At 41.3% G+C, this 26,563-nt stretch overlaps 1 protein-coding gene across 1 annotated transcript in view; it reads left to right on the top strand.

Moving 5' to 3' along the window:
• Positions 1–4,672: 4,672 nt before the first annotated feature.
• Positions 4,673–26,563, top strand: part of lsamp (limbic system associated membrane protein) — a 579,644-nt gene continuing 557,753 nt past the window's right edge. The window contains exon 1 of the mRNA XM_056442006.1: positions 4,673–4,873. Within this exon, the coding sequence (XP_056297981.1) occupies positions 4,810–4,873 (64 nt within the window). The 5' untranslated portion in view covers positions 4,673–4,809. The remainder of the gene's footprint in view (positions 4,874–26,563) is intronic.

Below are 26,563 nucleotides of genomic sequence, written 5' to 3'. Positions count from 1 at the left end.
TTAACCTCGTCTGCACATGCATGTTTTAACATCATAATAATTCACCTTAAGCAGGTAGACAATGATGACACCGTCAGACATGATGATACACGTCAACACAATCAGTTTAAGTTCTGATGGTCCAGCTGCTGCTTCCTCAGCCTCCACTACATCTGCTCTGGATTTATGAGTTTCCTGAATGCATTTCAAAATGACGCCGGTACGCACTGTGTGGGTAGTTAGCCGTCTGACGTTACTAGCTAATGTTAACTAACGACCTGGGCTACTTGATAGCTATACGTAGCCTCTCCTCTGGGTGGTGAAGACACTTTGGATATCGCTTTTCCTTTTTGGTGGCATTAATCTAAATTTGCCTCAGAGGGTCTTTACAATCTATTCACGTACGACATCCCTGACCTTTGACCTCTCACATCGAATCAGGAAAAACTCCCAAAAAATAGAAACAAAACTAGGATGGACAGAAGCAATAGATGTCATGTGACCTGAAGGAATTATTACAGAGTTACAACACATTCAATGAGTATGAAAGTGTATGAATAGTTGGTAGTCCAAGACCTCCATGATCCATCAGGCAGATGGAGGTAGAGAGGAGGAGTGGGCGGGGCATCAACACATATATATATATATATATATACTGAATGTGTTGTTGTTGCTGTTTGTTAATGTCAGTGCAGTATTTCTCTGGGTGATTGTGTTTTATGTGCACTCGGTCCCGTTCCTACTGCCAGAGCTGCACAGAGAGTAAAGTAGTATTTTGATGGGCTGCCATTGTTGTAAGTTATGACCTCTGTAGCACAGCCAGCAGACTGAGACCGGGTACATAGAGGTCAGATGAGAGATTATTCACGCAGAACAAATAGGAGCTATTACGACATGAGGGAAATAATTTAACGTTCACTGAAACATCTGCAAAGCATCACCGTTGCCATTATTAAAGCTGGCTGTATGCAGAGTGACACAGCTCTTATCTGTGCTGAATATTTCACGGCTCGCCGACATTGACACACTGACTGACGGCCGACGTTCAGCGCCGCGCTCGCTGTGCTCCAGGAGAAGTGTCTTAGTGTTCTCTTATGCCCTCTGAATTATTGAGTGTTTGTCATTTGGATGATGCATTTCAGTGGATAAGAGATGTTCAGAGACGTCTCTTATCCACAACGCTTTCCCTTAAAGGGAGATACAAAAGACTCCCCCACACAAAATAATGTCCAGGTTATTATGTTGAGGAAGATGTTGTTCTAAGTGTGTGTTCTTCTTCTTCAAGTGTCTTAGTTCCTATGTAAATTACTCCATCAGCTGATTGGGGGCGTGTACGTGAAATGAACCAATCAGATTCGACTCAGTTTCTGTAAGCCAATCACATCCTTGTTGTCAAACTTTTAATCGGGTTCTCCTCTCGGCTGCTGTCAGTCGTCATTTCAGCTCAAACCGATGTGACCCTCCTCCTGCCTCGGGCTCGTCCAATCAGCATTCAGCGCTGCTCATCATCCGCCATCGGGTTGCAGCAACTCTCTTCATCTACACCACCACCAGTGTCTGGACTCCAGGGGGGATTCTGCCTTATTATCAGCATCACTACCCCTTGCTTATCCTCATTCAGGATGGAGTCCAAACAACAAAGACTTTGCACTTTTCGAATATATACAATTGTAATAAATGATCTTTAAACTCTAAACAAGTCTCTCGTGATTGAAATCCCCCCCCATCCATCCATCTTCATGTCCTCAGCCTGTAAGTAAAAGTGCAGACATGTTATCCTGCAGAGGAATATTGCATTGCATCCAAACAGAGTTCAAATGCATGAAAGCGGGTCCCTGAGGCCTCTTAGCAAGGTCAGCAGAACTCTTCTGTGAATATAATTCACTGTTTGTTTTTCTACTTCAACCTGAAAAAAAGGCTGCAGGTGTACAGAGGCAGGGATATTTAATATATTGCATGGTTGCAAAAGGGCCGTTCCCTTGAACAGTGTATGAACTATTCTATCTTCAGCTGAAGTAATACATTTAATGTATAAAGCACTTTTAAAAACACATTTACAACTAGATGTACATGATTGAAACAGGATGAAAATGATTCAGGACTTCAAGCAAAACGAAATCAGGCACGTGCATTAGAAATATTGAATAAACAGTGTACTGAAGTGAATTTATTTGAATAGCACTGTACGGCCCTGAAGGATACACACATGTAAGCAATACCAGAGCTTAAAATGACACAAAAAAACCTTTCTCTATTTAGATTTGATGCGTTTTGCTCCAGGGCCAGATATCTACATGGATAATGACATGGAAATGGAAGATCTCTGAACATGACTTAGTTCAAGAAAATACATATATATATATATTTATATATATATATGTATATAATATTTATTTACAAATATATATATAAATATATATATATTTATATAAATAAATATTATTTTATATATATATATATATATATTCAGGAGGCTTTATGCAGAGCTCTCAAAAAAGAAACCATGTCTCGTGTTCAAGGCTATATGGCACATTTTTAAAATCAGCCTCTTACTACGTTACTTTTCTTTATTGCTACTCCATCATATAGCTTTCATTTAATGTGATTCCCCCGTGGTTGAGCTGGTGGAAATGGCAGAGAAGCTGCATCAAGACCTTGACTCACGTCACCCAGAAGACGGTTACACAAGCTGATGGTCCAAAAAAAAGAGTGTGCCGTTAATGTTAAACATCCATATCTAATTCCTGTAATTACTTTTTAACATTTCAGCTCAGTGAAAGCAAGGGTACATTCTCCTGCCTGACAAAAAATAAATAATTGGAATTTCTCATTATAACTTCAGGAGTATTCATATTGTGCAGACTTGTTGAACTGTTAACAAAAAGAGCTCAATGAATGAGAAATCAACAGATTGCAGCGTAAAATAGATAAACAGTTCCTGAATAAAACCTCACAACTACTTTATATTACAGACTGAGTGCTCTGCACTGAAAAGGTTTTAATGGAATGAAATTGTAAAGAAAACAGGTTTCGAGAGCCGTGGGTCGATTACCTTGTACCTGCATTACACGACAAGTCAAAGGATTTCTTCCTTTTTGGTCCATTCAAACTAATCTCTTAACCTGATGCATATAAACTTGTATCTCTCTCCTATCTGACTGCTGGTGAGACGCCACAGGATACTCACCCTCTGGACCTCAGTAATCAAACACCCACAGGACACAGAGAGTTTGGATCAGAGTTCAATTCACGTAGATTTATTTGTAACCAACAGTTTCACAAATAAACCTGGTCTGGGTCCAGTATTAAAGACAACAACCTCCCTCCACATCTGTCTTTCCCAAGCCCCGAACAAACACCTTGACATATTATTTATACATCAGACTCAATGCCGGTGCCGCCTCCGTCCACTCCCTCATTCCATATTAGTTCTCGTCACTCAGTGTGACCTCAGTGTGACCTCAGTGTGACCTCTGTCCCAGTCCAAGCCGGTTACTTTAAGGAATGTGAGGTTTCTTGCTGACGTCTCCCCCCTCGTTACTTCTGTTATCGTTATTGTGTCTGAGCCTCCTGGTCCTCGCTCTGCGGTCTCCTCTCTACCGGTTAAGACTGGAGCAGCCCAAGGCCGCTGGGTCTATCTATGTCTGGCGTTGTTGACCCTTGTCTGAGGGAGAGAGCTGTGTGTGCCCTCTTAATCATCTTTGTAGATGTAATTTAAGCCTAATATAACATAATGTAAAAGTTTAATACACCCTATGTATATATGTTGTGGAAACACTCAATTTGAAACATTTTACCCACCACAGCACCGGGACCATTGTCCCGGATGCAGGAGATCACCAATGCCCATCAACCTGGGTGTGATGAAATATGTCGTGCACGGGGGCGTTTTCAATGGCAGAGCTGCGACTCATAGTTTCCAGGTTGCTGCTGACTGTCACCACGATGCCTTCTGGAGTGCAAGATGGCTCAAGAGCTCATCAGCGTGAAGCAGAGGAAGCTGTCTTGGTGCCCAAAAACCCTCCAAAGTCACACACAGTGCTTAGACAACAGGGGCCTGCACCTTAATTATTTACGGCTCACAAATCCTTTGGTCGTCATTAATGAATATTGAATGATGGACGACTTTGTTGAACTCGGTTTTGCGACATATTTCAAAGATGTTCAGAATCAATCGAGATCAAATGCTTTGAAACAAGTATGAATAATACATGCACATGCAAATGATTAATTGTATGAATGATGTCCTCAATGTGTCATGTTCTGTCATTATGATTTTTCAGCATGTGCTTATTAGAAACAAAGTAACCACGCCCCATATCAGATAATAAATAGATTCCTTTTTTATTTTGTATTCATGGTAATTTATTAGATTTGCTGTGAGACTTTCACAACTTTATGTAACGTATGAGCAATATTAGTCAACATAAGCTCCTTAACAGATATCTCCATGGCAACCTCAATTAACCGTGATGTATTCAAGTCACGCCCTTCAAAGCCGGAGTGAGACAACGGTCTGCCGTCATGCGTCGTGGCCCATTGGGCTCGGCTAATTATAATGAACGGCAGCTTCACGGTTCCCCGTGTGTCCAGCAGGGGGCGGTGCAGGCCAGGCCATGGGCGCAGAGCGCGCGGCAGCAGCGCGAGACCGAGTCCAGTGTTCGGCTCTTCACCCAAGCTGCGCCACATTGAGGCTCCGTGTCCCGGGGATAGCTTTCTTTTTTATACCTCCGTGGCCAAGGTACGACCCGCCGCCTGTGGACACTGACCCTCGCCGGCAGACCGAGTTCGTGTGGAAGGAGCGACGGACCCGACCCCCAAAAAGACGCCATGCAGGACTTCTGGATATACAGCGTGTGGATCCTCAGCGTCGCTTTCCTCTTCGGATTCCAAGGCAAGCAACACATGGCGTTTCGTGCGTTTTGTCACTACCAGCTCGTGTGTGTGTCAACGTGGTGTGGCGCAGTTTGCAGTCGGTTGTTTGGGACAGTGCGCGCGTGTGTGCGTGTGCGCGTGGCACAACAGAAACAACAAACTCTGGTGCATTGCAAAAACTTAATGTGTTGGTGCCCGTGGCACAGTGACTGATGGTGAGAGAGTCTGCCTTTTCTTTGGAAGAGAGACTTCTTGTGAAGAAATTGAAGCACTTTCCAAATGAGAAGAGCAAGATACAAGATGACAATATTCTGTTGACTTTAGTAAGATCCAGCAGCTGTCTCTCTCTCCATGTGAAGAAGAGCTGTGGAGGCTCTTTTGGCAACTAACATGCCTTTTTGTAAATGTCATGGTTTACTTTATAGTGTGATTATTTTTTCAGCTTGATGCCAATGTTGGCCCATAGTGTCCATCATCCCCTGGGTATGTTCTCTGAACCAACCTATTTATTGTCTGGTTGAGCGAGTGGATCCTGGTGAAGCTGGTGACCAAACAGCACACATGAATCTCTTTATTTCCAGTGTCTGGCCTCGCGTCTCTTCTCAGTCCAACATGTCCTGATGCAGCTGGTTGGGCTCATCTATGAGAGTTGAATCAATGAGCTTCTTCTGTCTCCCACAGGAACACACTATAGAACAATGTGCAGGCTGACCAAGCATATTGGATTCACTTTAACACTGTTCTGAAGCTGGCAGGAAGCCTGGATGCTGGGAAGTGCCAGAGAGGTGGGGGGGCACAGGTGGGGGGGGGGGGGGGAGTATGAGGGGGAAAGGATGTAAAGAGAGAGATTGAGAGACAGTCTGCAGGAAGAAAGACAACTGAGATTAGAGGGATACATGTGTTTAAGTTAGGTACATATAGGGAATACTGTGTTTCTTTCTGTTATAGTTGTCATGAGATATCAACCCTAAGAGACCCTCAGCAGAGTTCTTCTATTCTTTTGTAAATGACTCCATCTTGTGCCAAACTTAGCTTGTGCTTCACGTCAGACTCTTGAATATGAACAATGGATCCAAGACGATGACTGAATGTATCGTCGTGACGCCGCTGTTGTTTTGTCACAGATCAAATGGTGTGAAATTGCCGGTTCTCCCTTCACCGTTACTTCCAGTTATTGTTATTAATATACCTTGTTTTGTTTAGTTGAGCTTCATTTCAGTTTGATTCATAAACGGTTGTGGCGTATCTATTGGATCTGTGGTTGATGCAGTTGTTAGTAATAGACCTCTTGTAACTTTAGACGTGTCCTATCAAGCGAAGCACAGGTGTAATTAATAACACTAACGATGGCTGCAGCTCTCTGGCGTCCAGGGACATCGTTAGTGTCATTAGTTCCACCTGTGGTTCCGGTATGGTTGATCTAATCTTTGTTACTCTTTATTGACGGGTCTCCCTTCACCATTACTTCCAGTCGTCGCTCTTCATTCTCTTCTGTCCTCTTTCCTCACCCACGCGTTTCTTTTTTTATTCAGCTCATGTAGACTTTGCTGCCTGTCCTGAATTTTAAGATGTTACTGAACATTTGTATTCTCAGAGCGGCGACTATTTGGATTTTTGACTTGGTAATACTTTTTTATTCTCTCTCGCACATAAATTCCTGCAAAAATAATGCAATTTTTCTCATCTGACTTTATCTGCCGTCCTAATCCTGTTAACTCCCCAACACATGTAAACCCAAAGGTGTCCATCAGCTCAGCACACAGTTCTCCCGATGGTCAAACAGCAGGTGGCTGTCGTCGTGTCATGACCACAGTCTGGTGGTGGGTTTCATTACTGGGAGAACCATCAGAGATGATGGGAGGACGTACACTCTTAGATTCTGTCACTCAGAGCCTCATCACATCACAGCAGCTGCTTCCGCCTCCTCCTTCGAGCCGCGTTCCAGTCTTCTCCATCTTCCACAGCTCAGCTGCTCCTGTGTGTAACACAGTGAGCTCCATGGAAAGAAGATTTCCTCCAGTTCTCTAGGAATACACCTGTCGGATGGAGACCTTTTGACTCTGTTTCTCTTCTGGTTGTTGCATATTTCATTGCCTGGATGTTGGTGGGCGAGTGTTTGCACACACACACACACACATGGACGGACGGAGTCAAGGAGCATCAGTGTGTCAGAGATCAGGTTCGGCATGTGTTTGAACCACTCGGGTCACTGAGATGAGACGCAGAGTGAACGTAATGACAGGTTTGAGCTTTTACATCCCAAAGGTGGAGGATCAACGTGTCTTTGTCTTTTCTCCGGCTGCAGCTTTAAACGCTGAAGTGCTGTAACGGTTGTGCTTCAGTGAGTCTGACATCTTCAAGCTGTCAGGGAATCAAGCTCCACCTCTGAGGGCCTTTGACAATATATACAGATGTTGGTGAGGCGGGAATGTTTTCTTCTCTTAGACTGACTGTACATGTACGTTATGTCTGGAAATGGTGGTTTATTATAAAACACCACCTGTCATTCTACCGAAATAATCATCTCCAATGTGCAAACTAAAATATTATTAGTGTCCTGATATGATAAGATCTTTTTCCATCTGACTGTTCATTAAATATGCAGTGCATACTCCTGTTGTCTGTCAGTAGATTGACACTCTTATGACTTTACTCAGGACAGATTTTATGTTTTCTTTTCCAAATATTCATCTGCCCGGCAACTGAAACTAAGCTCAATATTGTTCTACGTTGCTGACTGGAAGTATTTTCTCTTCTTCACACAGCTTCTGTAATGCTCTGATCTTCATATGTTCATCAGGGTGCCGCAGATTAATTAGGACACTTTGTGCAATGTACTTTTGATTAGTAGCTTCGTTGTTCCTTAATTTCATGCTGTGAGCGACAGAGGAAGAGAAGGACTCAGCTGACACATTATCTTTTTTATTTAACTTTAGTTTATTAAACCAGTTAATCCCAACACACGCATGGGAGGATCTGACTCCTGTGTTTCCCTGCTCTCCATATGAATGGGTGATTTGTTGTTCCATGGCACATAACTAGTTATTAAATGTCCGTATGAATCCAGTTTTTTTTAGTTTTCTACTGTCATTCAAAACATGTGCTGGTAGTTTATGAAATCTCATTAACCCTAATGTCGTTAGTAATAATGTAATGCATTAATCCAGCTTCAGAGACCCATTATTTTAGGTCCTCTACGCTTCTGTTGAGATAATGATCATTTAAGTTGTCAGGGTTTTATTAGACTCAAAGTGATATTACCCAGTTTTTTTAAATTTCCACTTTGAAAGAAAACCATGATATCAATCGTTTATCTTATATTGCATTTCTGTTTTCCAAACGACAAACTTAGGGGAGAAATGAAGACAGTTATTTACTTTTCAACTGGAAACTAATTCGTCAAAACAAAAGGGTGTCTCTATATGTGCTTTTCATTTATTTAAATTTTCTTTTCATCACATAGTTTCTTCACCAGTAATGTCGGTCGTTTGAGATATTGCGATCACAAAGCAAGACGGTGGCCTGTAAGGTTCATATATCACTTTCTTTTCCTCTTCCCCAGGCGACACAAAGTGTGGCCTCTAGTTTACTTGTTCTCTTCCTTTTGAGATGTGATTTTTTTTCTTTTCTTCCTCCAGCCACCATCAAAGCTCCTGAAGAAGCCGTCCAATCAGAAAGAGGCTTGAGGGCTCTGCTGATTGGACTGATTTTCTTTCAGTGGAAGTTGATTGAATGTTTCTCTTCTCCTTCACGTCACTGGAGCTGCTTCTCCTGGCTTTGTCCTCATCACCATGCTGCTGATAGTTAGACTCCACACACACATGCAGCCACGCAAAGAAGCACTTTGACGTCAGCATGTTTTTATTCAGAACATTAAGTCACTAATATCATTTCAATAAAAAGTGTGAAGGATAAAACCGGGTTAACGGAATGAACAACCTCAAACATTTAAATAAGTGAACAAAAAAAGGATCAAATTATCTTTGATAGAACTGTAGACAGCAACTGAAAGAAAAGTATGAGAGAGAAAGGGAAGAAGGAATTTAGGATGTCTGGAGCCGGTCAGCTGGACTCCTCTGGGATCAGAGTGCCGTGTGCAGAGAGAAAAGATTCTCACTGACACTAGTTTCTCTTCAATGACACCTGGAGAATATTAGTTATATTTGACTGAAAGCACATTTAATTATTCAAGGAAGATCAGACATTTTCTTTCTTATATTTTCATTTTAGAGTTTATAAAACTTCATATATGTAGAAAACGCTTTCTAAAGAGTATTGTCTCATTTGTCTGTGTTGAATGTAATCTAGTTTGACCCATAGAGCTGAGAACAAGCTCTCTAAAGAGTGAATTCCTCCTGAACTACCGAGCAGCTCCGGCTCTCCTGTGATTTGTTTCAAAGCTGGACAGAGAGGAGCAGAATCACACCTGAAGTCAGTTTATTGTGTCTGTGTTGAACAAGATGAGGTTGTTTATTTCACCAGCTCTCTGGAAGAGGAGATGGATTCGCGATCAGTTTGGTTTTTAGGATTCTGAAGTGAACCCTGACAGATACTCCCTGAGCTCCAGGAGTAAGAACATCACCTTTTAGTGATACGTTTACATCTTAAATATATATAGATGTATGTATAACCTGCCGTATGAGTTTGTAGTGTTTACTGAGTCGTCGTGTCTAGTCGCCCCAAAAGCAAACTTCCACATTGAATGCTGCTGACAATTGAACACGTTTGGCTTCTTGATCAGTTATTGATTTGACAAATGTGTCTTGTGTATGCGATATAGAATACAGACAGTGGAAGGATCACTGCAACCATAAGAAGCATATTTATGAGCAGGAGATGTGACGTTGTAGAGATGAAGATAAGAGTACTTTGGAAAAAAATGTAATGCATTATAATAATAATAATATATATATATATATTTATTTCTATTTATATACATATTAATTGTTATATATATACAGTATATACATATTTATTTATATACATATTAATTTTTATATATATAGTACTACACATGTGTTAAGGAGCTGTCCGTGGTGCTGAACCTCAGTGAATTCCTCTTTTTTAATCTCTTTAGTGTTAACACGTTTTCTCTTCAGGTTTTGTTCCAACATGTCCTGACAGTGACTCTTCTTCTGTTATTCCTCCCACCACATGGTATCACCAAGTAAAGAAACCCAAACTACAATGTTCATAATAAAGTGGCGACTTCTACGATGCACTATATTGTAAAATGATCACAGATAGAATATTGTTCCTTTTGAAAAATAACAAACCATATTGGTCCATTAAAGGGATTCTGATTAAAAAAACACTGTGTGCTAACTATAGAGAACATTTTGCACTGAGAGGAAGACATCACCATTTCCTACTGCAGCTGTGTTCACGACATGTCACAGGGCCGTGTGCAACATCTTTAGAAGACTCGGTGGTAAACTACCAAAGGCCTAAACACTCCTACACTCTCCGTATCTACATGTCTGCTGGTCCCGAGCTCCTGGTGTGCATCGATATGCTCCAAAGCGCCAATTGATTCAAAGTGCAGCTCATCAGGAAGCTGAAGTGACGCCTTAAATGTTCCACCCGGCAGTTTTAAAAGCTGAACGGGTTCAGCAGCAGTTACACTTTGAGTAGTTCTGAAAACATGCCGGTGACGAGTCACTTCGCCTGCACTGTCTGCGATGTTTAACTTCTGCCCTCATGAAATAAATGAAACGAGGAAAACCTCCCTTACGACAACACAGGAAGTGAACATGTCTGATTGATTAGGCGTTTTAGAAGTGGACATAAAGTGACCTGAACACTACGTTTCCTCTTCTGGTTTTTGGGACTGGCCTCGTGGAGTTGTGTGGCAGTGTTAATCTACATGCGTCGCCCCTTCTGGACATTATCTCTGTCCGGATGTCCTTCAGCTGAGCACCCTGACAGAGATAATGTCACATGGCTCGCCTATCTTCTTCTCTCTGATGCTCACCTGAGGCAGAGCACTGGGACCGGCCCTCAGGCCCCCGCATGACGTCGGCTTCCACGCGTTTAATTAAATGCAGCGATTGATGTCCGCGGGAAGTGAGTTGAGTGCAGCGTCACCAGAGCTGCTGGTTATGTGATGGGTGGAGTGAAGGATTGTGGGAGGAAGACGTCTAGGGGGGAGGAGATGACGCCTCTTAATGTGAACCCCGAACACTGGGCTGTTCCCCGTTCAGTTATAGAGCGCTGTAGTTTGTCGTTTTGTGATTTGAAGGAAGGAAATGATGGATCATTATGGTCTGTTATGTTCATGTCACTGACGTGTGAGGAGAAGCTGCAGCAGTGGATTTGACCCACAAGGAGGTCAAGGGAGACACAGGAGGAGGCAGGAGAGAGGAACACAACACAATCCACTGCCAAGGCTACACACACACACACATACACACACTGTGTCACTCAGCGGGTTGACGTGAAGATTCCCACCAGTGAACCAACCTACTGGCATTAACAGCCTCTAGCCAGGTCAAAGGTCAAACACAAGACTCACAGTCAGGGATGGAGGTTTGACGTGACGGCCTGTTACTGCGGGCCTGACGGGGCTTCCTGTCTGGAAGTACGACATGCAGACCAGACGGCTACGAGAGGAAACACCGATCTTCTCACTGGAATCACCTCTGACTGACGTCTGATGTGCAACTGTGAAATAATACCAACACCCAAAGAGTTCTAATTGGAATTGTACATAAACCTGGACAGCAACATATTCGTAGTTTGTGTCTCGTTTCCTGTTTTATTTTGAAGTCCTTGTCTCTGGTGTCCTGTTTCCCTGCACTTCCCGTCCCTGTGATCGCCTGCCATGTCCCTGATTGCTCATTCCCTTCACCTGCCGTCAGCCACGCCTCTGCCTCCTGTTTGATTGCAAGCTCCGCCCTCATTGTTTCCACCTGTGTCTCGTTGCCCTGTGTATTTAGTCCGCGTCTCCTCCTTGTTCGGTGCCAGGTCGTTTTTGTACTTCCTCGTCCTCAAGTAAACGAGAGTTTGTTCACCTCGACTCCCGCGTGTTCCTCTGCCCTCAGAAACGTTACAGTTTCATCTGAGTGAGGACATCAGGCTTTATTCATCCGTCATAACGCTGCTTCCCCCTCTGAGTCTTTCAGGACGTAACGCTGTCGAGACGCGACGTCACGCTGCGTTTCTGTTCCGGGAAAAATAAACCTCTTTGGTAAATAGTGTTTCAAATTGTAATGTCGACTGAAACTATAAGAGCTTAATGTGCTGAGTCAACGCAGCTCTACTGCACAGATTCCACCACAATGAACCACCGCATGATATGGAGTGGGCCATTATAGAAGATGCACCTCACAATAAAAAAAAGATCCATACTTAACTTAATTATAACACTTTATTTGCTAATTAGGGTGAATTTAATCGACCAGAGTTTCTCCCCTTTTTTATTTCTTTTTAATGTAGCTCAATGATTCACAAGCATTATATTGTAGTCTCTCTGGTCCAGCTTGAGACACTTGGGACTCCAGATGTGGCGTTTTGAGAGGAGAACCAAGAGCAGTGGAGAGGAAACGGAATACATTTCTGGAAATGTGTTCTCTATTATCGGAGGCGTGTGTCCTCCAGCAGTGAGATGAGGCTGGACATGAAGCTCCAGGTGTGTCCCGCCCTCCTCTTATTTGTTGACCCGCGATAAAAGGAAGATCCGATTGTCACGTTGAAGCATTTTCTAGTTGTTCTCAAGTCGAGCTCCAGATGCAACACGCATCGCGGTGGACACTCGTCCTCTGAGAGGAACAGCAGCTCTGGTCCCCCTCTGAATCGACTTTGCTCTTCACCCAAAAGCAGGAACAAGAAACGAAAACAAGTCGGGGAGGGAAGAAAACGACAGGAAAGCAGAGCGATGAGAGATGGAGCTGGATTTAAATAAATAATGAGACACAAAGAGATGGAGAGAAGCTGGGAGGAGGGATGAGAGGGAGAGTCTTCTAATAAAGGCAGCTGAAGGAGAGAGACATTTTATTGGACTTATTTAATATTACTTTCATGGGAGGACCAGTTTCCACAGCAACTGGTTTTGTATAAATAGACTTTTTATCTTGGTTAGTGTTAAAAACTGAAATATAAAAAAACTGTCTATTGTATTGAAATTAACAAGGTGAGCTTTTAAAGATAATGCTTTAACAGACTTCTGACCTGAGAGGAACATTCACAGGTTATTTATTACCTTCGCATTGAAAATGCGGAAGGTAATGTTTTGATCGCCATTTATTTGTATGCGTGTTATTCGCGTAACAAAAAAAGTTGTAAACCGAATCGCATGAAATTTGGTGGGATGATTGGTTATTATCCGGGGACCATTTGATTAGATTTTGGGATTGATCGGGTCAAAGGTCAAGGTCATGAAAAAGGTCAACATCTTCTTGAATCGCATGAAATTTGGTGGGATGATTGGTTATTATCCGGGGACCATTTGATTAGACTTTGGGATCGATCGGGTCAAAGGTCAAGGTCATGAAAAGGTCAAAATCTTCTTTTTACCATAGCACGGTCAATTTTTATCCAATTGACATGCAACTAATGCCAAAATGTTCATAATTCAATGCCCAATCTTGTGATATGCGAAGGTATGCGCTCTACCGAGTGCCTATTCTAGTTTAAATACATGTTTTAGGATCAAGAGGCCGTATAAATACATTAAACTAAGCTGACATTGTTTTAGGTTTGTTCCAAAAGTAACTCAACAACAAAATATAGTGTGACTTTAAGAAGGGATATACTTAAAATAGTGAACTGTAAATATGATCTTTATAGTTATAGTTAGGTTCTTACACTTTGTTATAGCTCATAATTAACTGATTTCCCCACAGTGACAGAAACAAATAGAAGTTGTTGAGCTGAAAAGCTTTTGGAGAAAGTGTTCACTCAGCGTTTTTGTTAATTGGACATTATTAATTAATGAATTTTTATTTTTATTCCCCTGCACACTCCTGGAAGGTGTCTGCATGCATATTGCAAGCCGTGCACTTTCTGCAGAATGTTAAAGTAAGCGTCATTTCTGTAATAAAGAGAGCAGTTTGGTAGAAAGTGATATCTTGGGAAAAGCATTGAATAATTATAATTGGTAATGTGACATTCAGACGCCGTCTTCCATTTCATCCACTCATTTGAATCCCTCGGAGAACAAATATGGTTTGACTAACACGCGGAGAAGATCTGCTCGTAGGAGGGGAGCAGAGCTGGGACTCATATTTTAAGAAGGCTGTAAAGACTCCGTTTGTTAAAATGATTTCTCCCAACCAGCAACCACGACACAGATGTCACATTCATATTTAATGTCGGGGCGGCCGCAGAGTTCCTGTTGCTCTGCAGAGGAAGCAGATAATGTGGAGGTTGCGAAATACGAAAACTATTCACATCACGGCAGCATTCATCGCATCCCTCTAGATGCATGATGTCATTCTATTTATAGCAGCGATGACATCACCAACACCTCTTGGTCGTTACTCCTCAGTGTTGGAGAGATGAATAAGTTGAGTTTGTTGTCTCTCTCTAGTTACTACTTCTACTTTTGACATGTTATATCATAATCTATGTTTAATAACTGATATCAAAGAACACGTAGACCAGGGGAGTCAAACTCATCTTCACGGTGGGCCACATCAGCATCACGGCCGCCTCTTAAAGGGCCGGTGTAACTAAAGCGCTGTATAAACTACTCCCGAACATATTGTTGAATAACTCTCTTTGCATTTGATTGTTCATTCAAGAGTAGAAATATTGTACGCAAGAACATGTCTCTAATGTTATAACACAAATCCATTTAATTTATAACCTTCAAAATAAAAGGCACAGGATATAAAGGCGATCCTGTGTCTTTCAAGCCGCCAGGGGCCGCATACAATGAAGTGGTGGGCCGCATTCGGCCCGCGGGCCTTGTGTTTGACACCTGTGACGTAGACTGTATGTTAGACTTTTCATTGAGTCATAAGGGGTGATGATTAAACAAGGTAATGTGTAGTTATCAACCTGATGTGTGTATAATAACATCACATATTTGGAGTATGATGTCACTTCCTGAGTGACTAGTAATGCTGACCCTTCAGAGGAGTGGGAGTGGTGTTGGGTTACTGGTTTCTCTTCACACTTCAAAACCAACTGGTTTTAGTTCCGCTGATGTGACCTGAAACTAAAGGTCAGTATTCAGAAGAATGGAGGTCAGCTGTAAAATATAATGATACCTCAAGTCAGCAAGCCACGGGGACATTTCTACCGTTGTCCATCGATAACGGTAGAAATCGATGAAGAGTATCTGAATATAAAGCAGCTGCAGCGTCGCTGACGGAGAGCGAGGGTCACGCCGATATTAATGTGCCTTATTCCACTTCATGATTCAACACATATGTCATAAGCTTTCTGACTTCTGCTACTTTGTTATATAAATATTGACATGCTCTGCCTATAGAAGTTTAGTATAGCTGAAAAAGTTGTTAAAGTGTTGAATGTCAACGGATAAAACCAAACTGATCAATGCAGTGAGTTAGAGGTTTGTGAAATATGCAGTGGGTATAAAATGCATTTCATATTAAATGTGAGAAACAGAAACTTTGACTAATTAGTGAAGATATAGTCAGTGAACCAATTAAACTCACTTTTAAACCCTGTTGACTTTTTTCTGATTGACGGGACTCAACAGTGAGTTGATGCAAAGCTTTTAAATGATGTTTGGCTGAGAGGCGCTAATGAGAGCAACATGAACAAGTGAATATTCATAATAATAATAATACTTTGAAGTGATATAGTGCTTTTCTAGACACTCAAAGACGCTTACATTGTCATAATAATTGCCACAACATCAGCGCTTTTATTTTGAAGGATTCATCATTTGAACAGCTGGCTCAGAGTGGGAGTGGATATGTGGGAGTCTGTGTTTTCATGGTGAAGTGGTGCATTAGTCACGGTGATGGAGCGGCTGCTCTCTGACGGGTGTGTGTCGGTGCGTCTTAAAACTCAATGAATCACTTCTAGAACATCTTGACGTGAGCGAACTAGAAGAGCATCGCAAACAAAAGAGTTATTGTTATCTTTCTCTTGAAAAGCATTCCATGCCAACCTACACTGGAAAAAAATCACCCTGGAAAATAAAGCTCTAAAAGAAATATATATATATTAAATAATAATAATAATATTATATTATTAATTACTTATAATAATATATATTAAATAATATTACATTATATTATGCATGATATATACATATAATAATAAAACAATATATTAAAGTATTAATCACCATCATTGTGTGTGTGTTTATCAACAATTAAGAGTTCACATACACCTGTATGCTTAGTGGAGTCATCACAGATATTAATATACACTGTATTTTATATTTTTAGACACATTATCCATAAACTCCTGAGTCTAAAATCACATATTAGTGAAACAGCTGCATCAACTGTTTACTACAAAAAAAAATCACCTTTTTAATTCTGTGGTATAATAATGATTTAAAAATATGCTACGATAAGGATTGTTGGCCCCGCTGCTCTTGGATAGTGAAGCGTACCGTCACGGCTCCGCTGGAGTCTCACTTCCTGTGAGTTGGGACATGTCAACGCTTCTATCTTTAGGCCTGTCGTATGTTTCATAAGCTGGAGATGTGTTTGGTCTGTTCAGAGTTCTTTGGCGTCAATGTGTCCAAACGCTAAGATTGGAGCTCACACTATTTATTTTTTCCCAACATAATAGAAATTGGATATCCTGCAGATAAAGAGTTTGTATTGCGAACATTTTATGATTTATTGATTTCCCCAAAACATTGTTGAAAACAATTAATTTGGTCTGGGGAAATGTTTTTACCACACCTGTCTCAGTGTGCTACAGGGAACGCAATTACACTCTAATTACCTCCGAGACGACGCAGCAGAAGGTTGTTTAATAATCAGCCGGCAGTTAATAAATCATCAACTCCTTATCAAACATTCAGATTAAAGTTGAAATGCAATGAAATCATAAGAACTCTTTATTAGCTTCATTAATTATTAGCAAGGCTCAGATGACTTTGTGAGGAGTCTTGAAGTGTTACAGTTTCTAAATATACGACTAACGATGCATTCAGAGTCCAGGCAAATGTGACAGCGTCATGTTGGCTTGATTCAAACACACTGGAGGAAAAAACAACAACAACAAAGAAGCAAGTAAAAAAACAACAACATGCTCTTCCTTTATGTTTTGTTATCATCCTGCTCTTCCTTTATGTTTTATTATCATCCTGCTCTTCCTCTGTTTTATTATCATCCTGCTCTTCCTTTATGTTTTATTATCATCCTGCTCTTCCTCTATGTTTTGTTATCATCATGCTCTTCCTCTGTTTTATTATCATCCTGCTCTTCCTTTATGTTTTATTATCATCCTGCTCTTCCTCTGTTTTGTTATCATCATGCTCTTCCTCTGTTTTGTTATCATCCTGCTCTTCCTTTATGTTTTATTATCATCCTGCTCTTCCTCTGTTTTGTTATCATCATGCTCTTCCTCTATGTTTTGTTATCATCCTGCTCTTCCTCTGTTTTATTATCATCCTGCTCTTCCTCTGTTTTATTATCATCCTGCTCTTCCTCTGTTTTGTTATCATCATGCTCTTCCTCTATGTTTTGTTATCATCCTGCTCTTCCTCTGTTTTATTATCATCCTGCTCTTCCTCTGTTTTATTATCATCATGCTCTTCCTCTATGTTTTATTATCATCCTGCTCTTCTTCTATGTTTTATTATTATCCTGCTCTTCCTCTATGTTTTGTTATCATCATGCTCTTCCTCTGTTTTGTTATCATCCTGCTCTTCCTCTATGTTTTGTTATCATCATGCTCTTCCTCTGTTTTATTATCATCCTGCTCTTCCTCTGTTTTATTATCATCATGCTCTTCCTCTATGTTTTATTATCATCCTGCTCTTCTTCTATGTTTTATTATTATCCTGCTCTTCCTCTATGTTTTATTATTATCCTGCTCTTCTTCTATGTTTTATTATTATCCTGCTCTTCCTCTGTTTTGTTATCATCCTGCTCTTCCTCTGTTTTATTATCATCCTGCTCTTCCTCTATGTTTTATTATTATCCTGCTCTTCTTCTATGTTTTATTATTATCCTGCTCTTCCTCTGTTTTGTTATCATCCTGCTCTTCCTCTGTTTTATTATCATCCTGCTCTTCCTCTATGTTTTATTATCATCCTGCTCTTCCTCTATGTTTTGTTATCATCCTGCTCTTCCTCTGTTTTGTTATCATCCTGCTCTTCCTCTATGTTTTGTTATCATCATGCTCTTCCTCTATGTTTTGTTATCATCCTGCTCTTCCTCTATGTTTTGTTATCATCATGCTCTTCCTCTATGTTTTGTTATCATCCTGCTCTTCCTCTGTTTTGTTATCATCCTGCTCTTCCTCTATGTTTTGTTATCATCATGCTCTTCCTCTATGTTTTGTTATCATCATGCTCTTCCTCTATGTTTTGTTATCATCCTGCTCTTCTTCTATGTTTTGTTATTATCCTGCTCTTCCTCTATGTTTTGTTATCATCCTGCTCTTCCTCTATGTTTTGTTATCATCATGCTCTTCTTCTATGTTTTGTTATCATCCTGCTCTTCCTCTATGTTTTGTTATCATCCTGCTCTTCCTCTGTTTTGTTATCATCCTGCTCTTCCTCTATGTTTTGTTATCATCATGCTCTTCCTCTATGTTTTGTTATCATCCTGCTCTTCCTCTATGTTTTGTATATCATCCTGCTCTTCCTCTATGTTTTGTTATCATCCTGCTCTTCCTCTATGTTTTGTTATCATCATGCTCTTCCTCTATGTTTTGTTATCATCCTGCTCTTCCTCTATGTTTTGTTATCATCCTGTTCTTCCTCTATGTTTTGTTATCATCCTGCTCTTCCTCTATGTTTTGTTATCATCATGCTCTTCCTCTATGTTTTGTTATCATCATGCTCTTCCTCTATGTTTTGTTATCATCATGCTCTTCCTCTATGTTTTATTATCATCCTGCTCTTCCTCTATGTTTTGTTATCATCATGCTCTTCCTCTATGTTTTGTTATCATCCTGCTCTTCCTCTATGTTTTGTTATCATCATGCTCTTCCTCTGTTTTGTTATCATCATGCTCTTCCTCTATGTTTTGTTATCATCCTGCTCTTCCTCTATGTTTTGTTATCATCATGCTCTTCCTCTGTTTTGTTATCATCCTGCTCTTCCTCTATGTTTTGTTATCATCCTGCTCTTCCTCTATGTTTTGTTATCATCCTGCTCTTCCTCTATGTTTTGTTATCATCATGCTCTTCCTCTATGTTTTGTTATCATCCTGCTCTTCCTCTATGTTTTGTTATCATCCTGCTCTTCCTCTATGTTTTGTTATCATCATGCTCTTCCTCTGTTTTGTTATCATCATGCTCTTCCTCTATGTTTTGTTATCATCCTGCTCTTCCTCTATGTTTTGTTATCATCATGCTCTTCCTCTATGTTTTGTTATCATCCTGCTCTTCCTCTATGTTTTGTTATCATCCTGCTCTTCCTCTATGTTTTGTTATCATCCTGCTCTTCCTCTGTTTTGTTATCATCCTGCTCTTCCTCTATGTTTTGTTATTATCCTGCTCTTCCTCTATGTGTTTGTGGGGTTTACATGATATAAAAGACCATTTTCATCTCTGTGTTGGTAACTTGTCTTATTAAATATCAAAGCATATTTATAAACGCCATGAGAACACGTGTTTCCCGTTGGCAACGTTCAGTCTCTGTGTGTGTGTGTGTGTGTGTGTGTGTTCCGTGTTATGTCCGTATGAAGTAAACACTGAATGTGATGGAAACACTATTTTCTTCTTCTGTGCTTTCATCAAGTGTTAAAAGAAAATATAATTTAGTTCACGCTATAAAACACAGAATGATGGGATGAATCCTAAACCAGAGAGACATAAAAACACCCTGTATATAAAAGAGAAGAAAACAATTGATTCTGTGGAGCAGCTCCAGTCTCTGAGCCACGATGAACCGTTGGCCTCCAGTAACAAACAACAACACCACCTGGTCAGAGCTCTCAGCGCCCTGATGGAGGGATGGAGTGATGGAGGTGGAGATGCATTGTGGGAGAGAGAGGTGTAGTCCAACAGAGGGAGGAGAGACAGTGGTCATAAAGTAAATACTGTGTTTGTGGTTCAGCCCCATCATCATAGCCTCAGGGCTTCAGTATGTTGTTGTTGTTGTTTCATTCACGAGCACTGAAGCAAAACATATTCATATTTTATAACTGCCACTTTAGAGAAACGGAGGATTCGGCTGGACTGTGTTTTCTCTCCTCTCCATCGCAGTGGGAGGTGTAGACGCTCTGTGTGCACCACCCACGGCCTCCACAGGCTGTATGACATCATGCTGACGGTGTCAGGAGGGGCTCCAGCTGTGGAGGTGACCCGTGAGGAGGTGAAGAGAGACGCAGCAGGAGAGAGAGAAACACAATGCAGAGTTCACACACACACACACACACACTCTCTGCTGGGGGGCAAAGAGCCACAAGCGGTCCCAAAAGGTGAAGCAACAGGACCGACACATCACAGCGATGGAGGTTTAACACCACCACCTGGCACTGTGTGTGAGTGAGACTTCACAATAAAGCGTCTCATTGGTGGTGTTGTCATTCGGGTGTAAGCTCTCTGGACTAGAGGATATCTGGATGGTTTAAACGTCATATCGTATACGATCTCTAATCTTTTGACATTTGGATTTACGTTAATCGCAAACCGAAAGCTTCCTCACCGAGAGACAGAATAGAAAATAAGAGTATCACGCAAGAAGAAGAAGAAAAAGACCATTCAGAGACTGAGAAGAGAAACGGACCGAGGTGACGGTGTTCCAGTGAGCGTCTCTCCTAAGACGGGAGGAAGATGGAGGAAGAGGAGGCCCGTCTCTGCCAGACGAGATGCCTCTCCGGGTGTGTGCGTGAGAGGTCTCGGTGAAGAAGACATCTCATTTGGGATAATGGTTCCACGCGTCTTGAGCCCGCCGCCGTTCATCATCCTCCAGTTCCCCTCTCATCCTCGCGGTGTCCCTGATTGTGTTACCGCCGGTGTGAAGGAGGCTGCTGTGGAGGAAGCCACTCTGTCGTGATCAATACTCTCCACCGACACGCTCGACTCGGGAGACGCTTCAGTAGCTCGGACTTTCAGGGTCTGAGAACCATGTAATGAGATCGTGTTTTAAAATGAAATATGTTCTAGACGATATCTTTATGAGTCAGTGTGGAGTATCTCCCCTGGAGCAGTTTCATAAAACAGATGCAGGTCATGGATGTGAACAGCACACACAGGAAGTTGAGTTTGTCGTTCGGTGAAATCGTATCTATTGTTTGAGAAATGATCTCAATCCTCTTCTCCTTAAAGTAAATATAACCCAGTGTGATGTTGAGGCGCAGCTGAGGAGCAACACGCGGACGTCTTGAGCGAGGCCGCTTCATCGGTTTCCAACTCGTAGAGGAGCCCAGAGGAGACGAAGCCCGGCCTCCGTGTCTCAGAGGAATGCAGATGTGCAGCATCAGGCTATTGTTATCACGTTACAGGTGTTGTTAACCGTCACTCTGTTGTGGTTATCGTCTTCCATTGGGCTTCCACCTCTGAAGACTTGAACAGTTATTTTGCTTATTAATAATATCAGTTGTTTCTCTCTGTTGCGTCTCATTGTACTCTACACACACACACACACACACTTTGCCCTTGACCAGCAGTAGTTCCATGGTCATGATGTATCTAACCTAAATTCAACAACTAAGAATGCCAATAATAATGGCTATTTTATTAATCGAGCACATTGCATTCTATGTAATCCCACAGCAATGCAACCCTAAAACCTCCTCACATTTAAATCAAAAGCCATGTACACAGACGCACATTATTTCAAAATGGACATGCACTGCACATTGCAGTCAGCCGTCTTTCTCTTTTCTCATGTTTATACTGTTATAAATGCTTTCAGTGATGTATTGTCTTCCAGGTGTGAGTGTAGTCAGCTGAGACGGGTTGTGTGTGCTCCCATAGGTGTTGATGATGATGATGATGTCTCCATCAGCCTGACGTCTGGCTCTGATGTCTCTGTGTGTCGGAGTCCTTCACCTCAAAGAGGAAAAAGGATATTTGGAGTGTGAACTGTGAGATGAAGACGGAGTCTGTCGTTCCCTCCGTGGGCACAGACCGTGTCTGTAACGACTCGACTAGCAGCCGGAGCTCAGCGCGCTGCAGCCGCCTCGCACATAAAGAAAATACATAAACCGTGAAGCTCTTCCTCTTGGAGAAGTTCTGTATTCAAATAAGTGTTAAAGGATGACAACATCCTGCATGACTTTACACTGTGAGGTGATGAGATGTTAACAGGTTTGTTTTCTGTTAACATTTAAAAGTCATGAATATTTAGTCACTAATGACTATACCATGAAAGAAGAGAGGAAAAACTACATATATTAAAGTGACATTTTTACCTTCGCATTGAAAATGTGGAAGGTTATGTTTTGATCGCCGTGTATTTATTTATTTATTTGTATTCGTGTTATTCGCATAACAAAAAAAGTTTTAAACCGAATCGCATGAAATTTGGTGGGATGATTGGTTATTATCCGGGGACCATTTGATTAGATTTTGGGATCGATCGGGTCAAAGGTCAAGGTCATGGAAAGGTCAACATCTTCTTGAATCGCATGAAATTTGGTGGGATGATTGCTTATTATCCGGGGGCCATTTGATTAGATTTTGGGATCAATCGGGTGAAAGGTCAAGGTCATGGAAAGGTCAAAATATTGTTTTTACCATAGCGCGGTCAATTTGTATCCAATTGGCATGCAACTAATGCCAAAATGTTCATAATTCAATGCCCAATCTTGTGATATGCGAAGGTATGCGCTCTACCGAGTGCCCGTTCTAGTTGATTCTGTGACGACCTATACGACAGCTGTATTTATTTTATATATTCAGTACGTACATGTTAAGTGAACCTATTCTTTCTGTGTGTCGCTTCTCTTCCAGGGAAGATCTGCCAATTCCTTCAGAGAGGTTTAACAAGCATGCTCTATTATCTACAGCAGCATTCCCGTCTCGGTGGGTTTGTTACTCTGAATCAGACCAGAGGATCTACTGGGTGATCGTATCTGAGATAGAAACCCTCAGGCAGGAACACTGGAGCAGCTTGAACATCACAGATACAAGTGTTTGTTCAGAGACAGTGGAACCTTTCTCCCTGTGTATGTGTGTGTGTTATAACTGTGTGACACACTCTGTGTGAAGTGTCATGGCTGACTAACAGACATCAGCTCGTCTTTCCTCCACCTCAGAGGACCCTGTTCATCTTCTGTTTGAAACTCTTGGTTTGCTCTCTCCGTTTACTTTCCCCTCCTCCGCTTCCTCCGTCTGCTTTCAGTGAAACACGAAACCACAGCGCTCACTTTTCATATCATTTATATCTGCAGATGTCGTGAAGGTATTTATTACATTTATATTTATGGAGGTAAACATGTCATGGTATTGATTTTGTATAAGTGGAGCAGTCACATTAAGAAGGTTGAAGACAGTTCAAACAATTATATAACATATTATTTCTATAGGCCAATATTACAAATGTGCCTTAAAGGTCTTTACAATCTGTACAACAGATGACACACTCTGTCCTTTTAAAAAGGATTAAAAAAAACTTTACTAATAGTAATAAACTAAGTTTCGAGAACACAACGCATGTTCAGAGTATCTGGTCTTGAAGTACAGTGTTCTTGTTCTGCAAAACAAGAGTTAACATATAAAATGTAAGATGTTTTTCAGTAGGGAGATTAATGTTCTTCTTCTTCTCTTGCTTTCAGCATTACTCTATTACATTATTATTATTATTGGCATTACCGCCACCCACTAATCTGGTGTGTGGACTCAATCTCTTATACTAAAAACCAAACAAACTTAAAAATAAAATGCCTCTAAATATTTTCCAGCATTACTCACTAAAGTTTTTCTGGAGTACATTCATTATATTTCTCATTCCCACATTTTTTAAAATGTCTCTCGCTGCTTGAGATTAATGTGGAGAGACTGTCCAGCAGTCAAATCAACAGGTGCACAAATTGACCCTAACGACCCTAACGACCCACCTGCCACTGGAACTCTCTCTCTAACAGCGGCTGCTTTAAATCAGTGTTCCCAGCTGCAGGTGTGTGGATGCCGCTCTCTGTCTGCTACTGGGCCACTTCACTTGTTCACGTCGTTAGTGACACCTGTGCTATTCTACATCTGGTCTCATCGTGCAGCATCATTACAACAGTCGTCACCGTGAGAGTGAATGGAGGCCGTGGGCTGTTTGGAAGCTTCCACACTGACTCATTCCATTTACATTTCCATAGAGAGATTAACAAAAATGAGGTTAGGCTGCGGTTATTAGTGATGGTGAGATGAAGCCTCATGAGGCATCGAACCACTTCAGCCAATTGGTTCGAGAAAGGGTTCATTTCTCGAAGCTTCATGTGCTCACGAAACCCCCTACTGGCCAAGTGCATAATCACAGGCAGCTGTATCTGAACCACATCATGTGATGCATTGAATGTGTGTGTGTCTGTTATGGCTGTTGGGAATGACTATGAATTACAAAGATGTATGACCAAACCATTTCTGTACATAAATTATCACATGTGCATAATAAAATATTTTTTGAATGTATTCTGTTTGTGTAAATGTTCCCAAAATGGTAGTATCATATGATATGGCAGGTTGTGTAATAATGTTATTATGTCACTTTAGGAAAATGGCATGGGCTTAAGCAGGCAGAGGACAGTGAAAGTGTGTGTGTGTAACTAGGAAGAGGGGACTGAATATGCGTGTGTAACTTGGACAGTGATGTACAGGACAAGGGACATTTTATTCATTTTTATTCAGAAATAACAGTTTCTCAACAGTTCCATCTTATCACCTATCCTTCTCTCCTCACTCTCCAAACTATCTCTCTCTCTAAACTCTCCAAACTCTCAACCAACAACCCACATTTTGAGTGGAGCCTGAGGGGTTTATATTGCTGTCAAACCTCCCGGCAATATCTGAACCACTTCCCGAAGCAGTCACGTGGTACAGCCGGGCAGCGAGGCTTCGGACGTCATCATTTTTGGCTCCTCCCCTAAATGAAGCAAGCCTCGATACGCGCTTCGAGGAAACGCCCCCTCCATTACTCGACACACGCTTCGAAGCGTCGGCACATCTCGTAACAACACTAGCGGTTATTAATACTATGATTATTATTATCAGATAGCCGTGTGTGAAAGCACACTTCAGCTCTCTGATGAATACATGTTTTTACTCAGGCCTTTGTTTATTACTGTCACAACACAGTGTTTCTACACTGAACTTAAATTACCTTGAACAGGTGTAGTTGCTGACAGATATTCATTTTCAGCCTCTATTTCTCGTCTTTGTTCTGCTGGAAGGTGGAGGGTGAAGTCTCCAGAGGCTGTGACTGAGGTCGGCTCAGAGATTACACACAATGTCTGTAATATAATGTTGAGCCCTCAATCTAGTGTGAGATGACCTCCTGACCTCATCCACTCACTCACTGTGTCCTCTCAGTCTGACTCAAGACATCACCCTGTGCCTTCCTTCAATTTATTATAGTCAAAGTTATTCATTTGAGGACACATTCTGTCTAAATTGTTTGGATGAACTTTGACCTTGTCTGGAATAACCGACACACACACACACACGCACACACACACACCAACACGTTGTGCTCCACTGAGACGGCAGATGGAAACACTTTGAAAGTGCGTCACTTGAATGTTCAAAGGTTTTTAACCACTTCTCTTGTTATTCATATTGTATGAGAATTGAAGTCACACTCATACTTTCAATCTATTTGTATAAGTTTGATGACGGGTCATATTCTACTATGCTCCTCACAACCTAAATATGCATAATAATAAATGGATATAATTATGAATGCTGACTTTCAAATGACATTAAATGATGTTTTTAATATTCACCCAAACAATCCCTTCTCTATTGCTCAATGTACTTCCTCCATGTGGCTGTACGCAGATCTTCATGATTCATAGACGTGCGTCTAGTGTTGCTGCTGTGGTTCCATGTTCCTGGTTCTGAGAACTGATTCATGCTGAAGATGGAGGAAGCAGAGGTCACAGCGGATTGGCCAGACTTCGAGTGGCGCTGTGTGAGAGGGAAATATGTACGGCTCGCTTAAAAATCTGAGATATTTTCATCATGGCAGCCCACACTGATGATCTGAGACCTCCAATGTAGGTTATTACAACGGTTCAACGGCTCATGAGGAAGCTGTAATGGAGGGAGGAACATGGCATCCCAATAAATAGTCCTCCCCAGCTACTTCACCCCGTCTTATTTATGAATATGTGAACCCAGAATGAAAGTGTTGTTGAATAGTAGAAACCACAGATGGCGGCTGGCAGTTGTTTCTACTCAGTGTCTCTGATTTACTGAGAACATGAACTCTCCATGACCAGCGAGCTGTTCATCAACATAATGTCACAGAATATATAGATTAGAATAATCTAATCTATATATTTTAATGGAGGAATGAAATGGACATAGATGTACCTTTTGCTGATCTTAAAATCTTCTGAATTGTCGGATCCATTTAAATTCACATGTCGCCCTCTGGGAGCATGATATTGTGTCTTTTAAATAAAAACATAAAATATTAATTATAAGAAATTATATAAAT

This window comes from Pseudoliparis swirei, chromosome 20, assembly GCF_029220125.1.
Source record: "Pseudoliparis swirei isolate HS2019 ecotype Mariana Trench chromosome 20, NWPU_hadal_v1, whole genome shotgun sequence".
Classification (NCBI taxonomy): domain Eukaryota; kingdom Metazoa; phylum Chordata; class Actinopteri; order Perciformes; family Liparidae; genus Pseudoliparis; species Pseudoliparis swirei.
The sequence above is the reverse complement of the archived record's forward strand: the minus strand, read 5'-3'. Positions and strand labels throughout refer to the sequence as shown.